At 63.5% G+C, this 849-nt stretch overlaps 1 protein-coding gene across 1 annotated transcript in view; it reads left to right on the top strand.

Moving 5' to 3' along the window:
• Positions 1–7: 7 nt before the first annotated feature.
• FLAD1 (flavin adenine dinucleotide synthetase 1) overlaps positions 8–849 on the top strand; it is a gene marked incomplete at both ends in the record, with an annotated part of 2,070 nt that continues 1,228 nt past the window's right edge. The window contains 2 exons of the mRNA XM_009704567.1: positions 8–278; positions 685–832. Coding sequence (XP_009702869.1) covers positions 8–278; positions 685–832 — 419 coding nt within the window. The remainder of the gene's footprint in view (positions 279–684; positions 833–849) is intronic.

Genomic DNA, 849 nt, shown 5'->3' on the forward strand with positions numbered 1-849 from the left:
CTCCCGCTCCATCTACGTGGCAGCCGACGAGATCCTCATCGCACCAATGCTGGACCAGGCCGACGCCACCTTCCAGGGCCGCGTTAGCTTGGGTTCCTACCCGGACTGGGCCAACAACTACTACCGCGTGAAGCTGACGCTGGACTCGGAGTCAGAGCAGGACCTGGAGGAAGCGTATCGCTTCTTGATGGAGAAGCTGCCGCCGGGCATTGTCGTGCCATTGGTGACGGACTGCGTCTCACCAGCAGCCGTGGAGGTTTATGGCCTGGCTGAGTCAGGTACAGGGCAGCGGTGCTGCAGCACCGCTCGGTGCCTCTATGGTGCTGCTGCGCAGATCCTGCAGCCCAGCAGGGCTGGGGCAGTGGGAAGAACAGCTTGGGATGAGAGCTTGCCTGTTCTGGTGTGCTGGAGGGCTTGAGGGATGCTGAGGCTTTGCGAGTACTCCAGTTAGGACCAGCCAGTGCCAGTCCCTGAGAGTGCAGCGTGTGTTTCCGCCATGCAGGAACCCATCTGTGGCACAGACCTGCAGGTTGCGCAAGCTCTTGGCTCCAGGCTGTGGTGCCGGTGGTGGCTCCACGGTGCATCTGGAGACAAGACGTGCCTGGAGGATGAGGTGCCACAGGCCCTGGGGCAGTGCCAAGGCAAGGTGGCCCCAGGCGAGCACCGACCATCTCCTCCCGGCAGGCTCAGCCCTGGGGCAGAAGGTGGCAGCAGCCCTGCGGACCATCGAGGAGGCTTTGGACCGATACAGCCTGGCCCAGCTCTGCGTGGGCTTCAACGGAGGCAAGGACTGCACGGCCCTGCTGCACCTCGTCCATGCTGCTGTGGAGAGGTACCCAGATGAAGGGC

This window comes from Cariama cristata, unplaced genomic scaffold (assembly GCF_000690535.1).
Source record: "Cariama cristata isolate BGI_N322 unplaced genomic scaffold, ASM69053v1 scaffold37587, whole genome shotgun sequence".
In the NCBI taxonomy this organism is placed as follows: domain Eukaryota; kingdom Metazoa; phylum Chordata; class Aves; order Cariamiformes; family Cariamidae; genus Cariama; species Cariama cristata.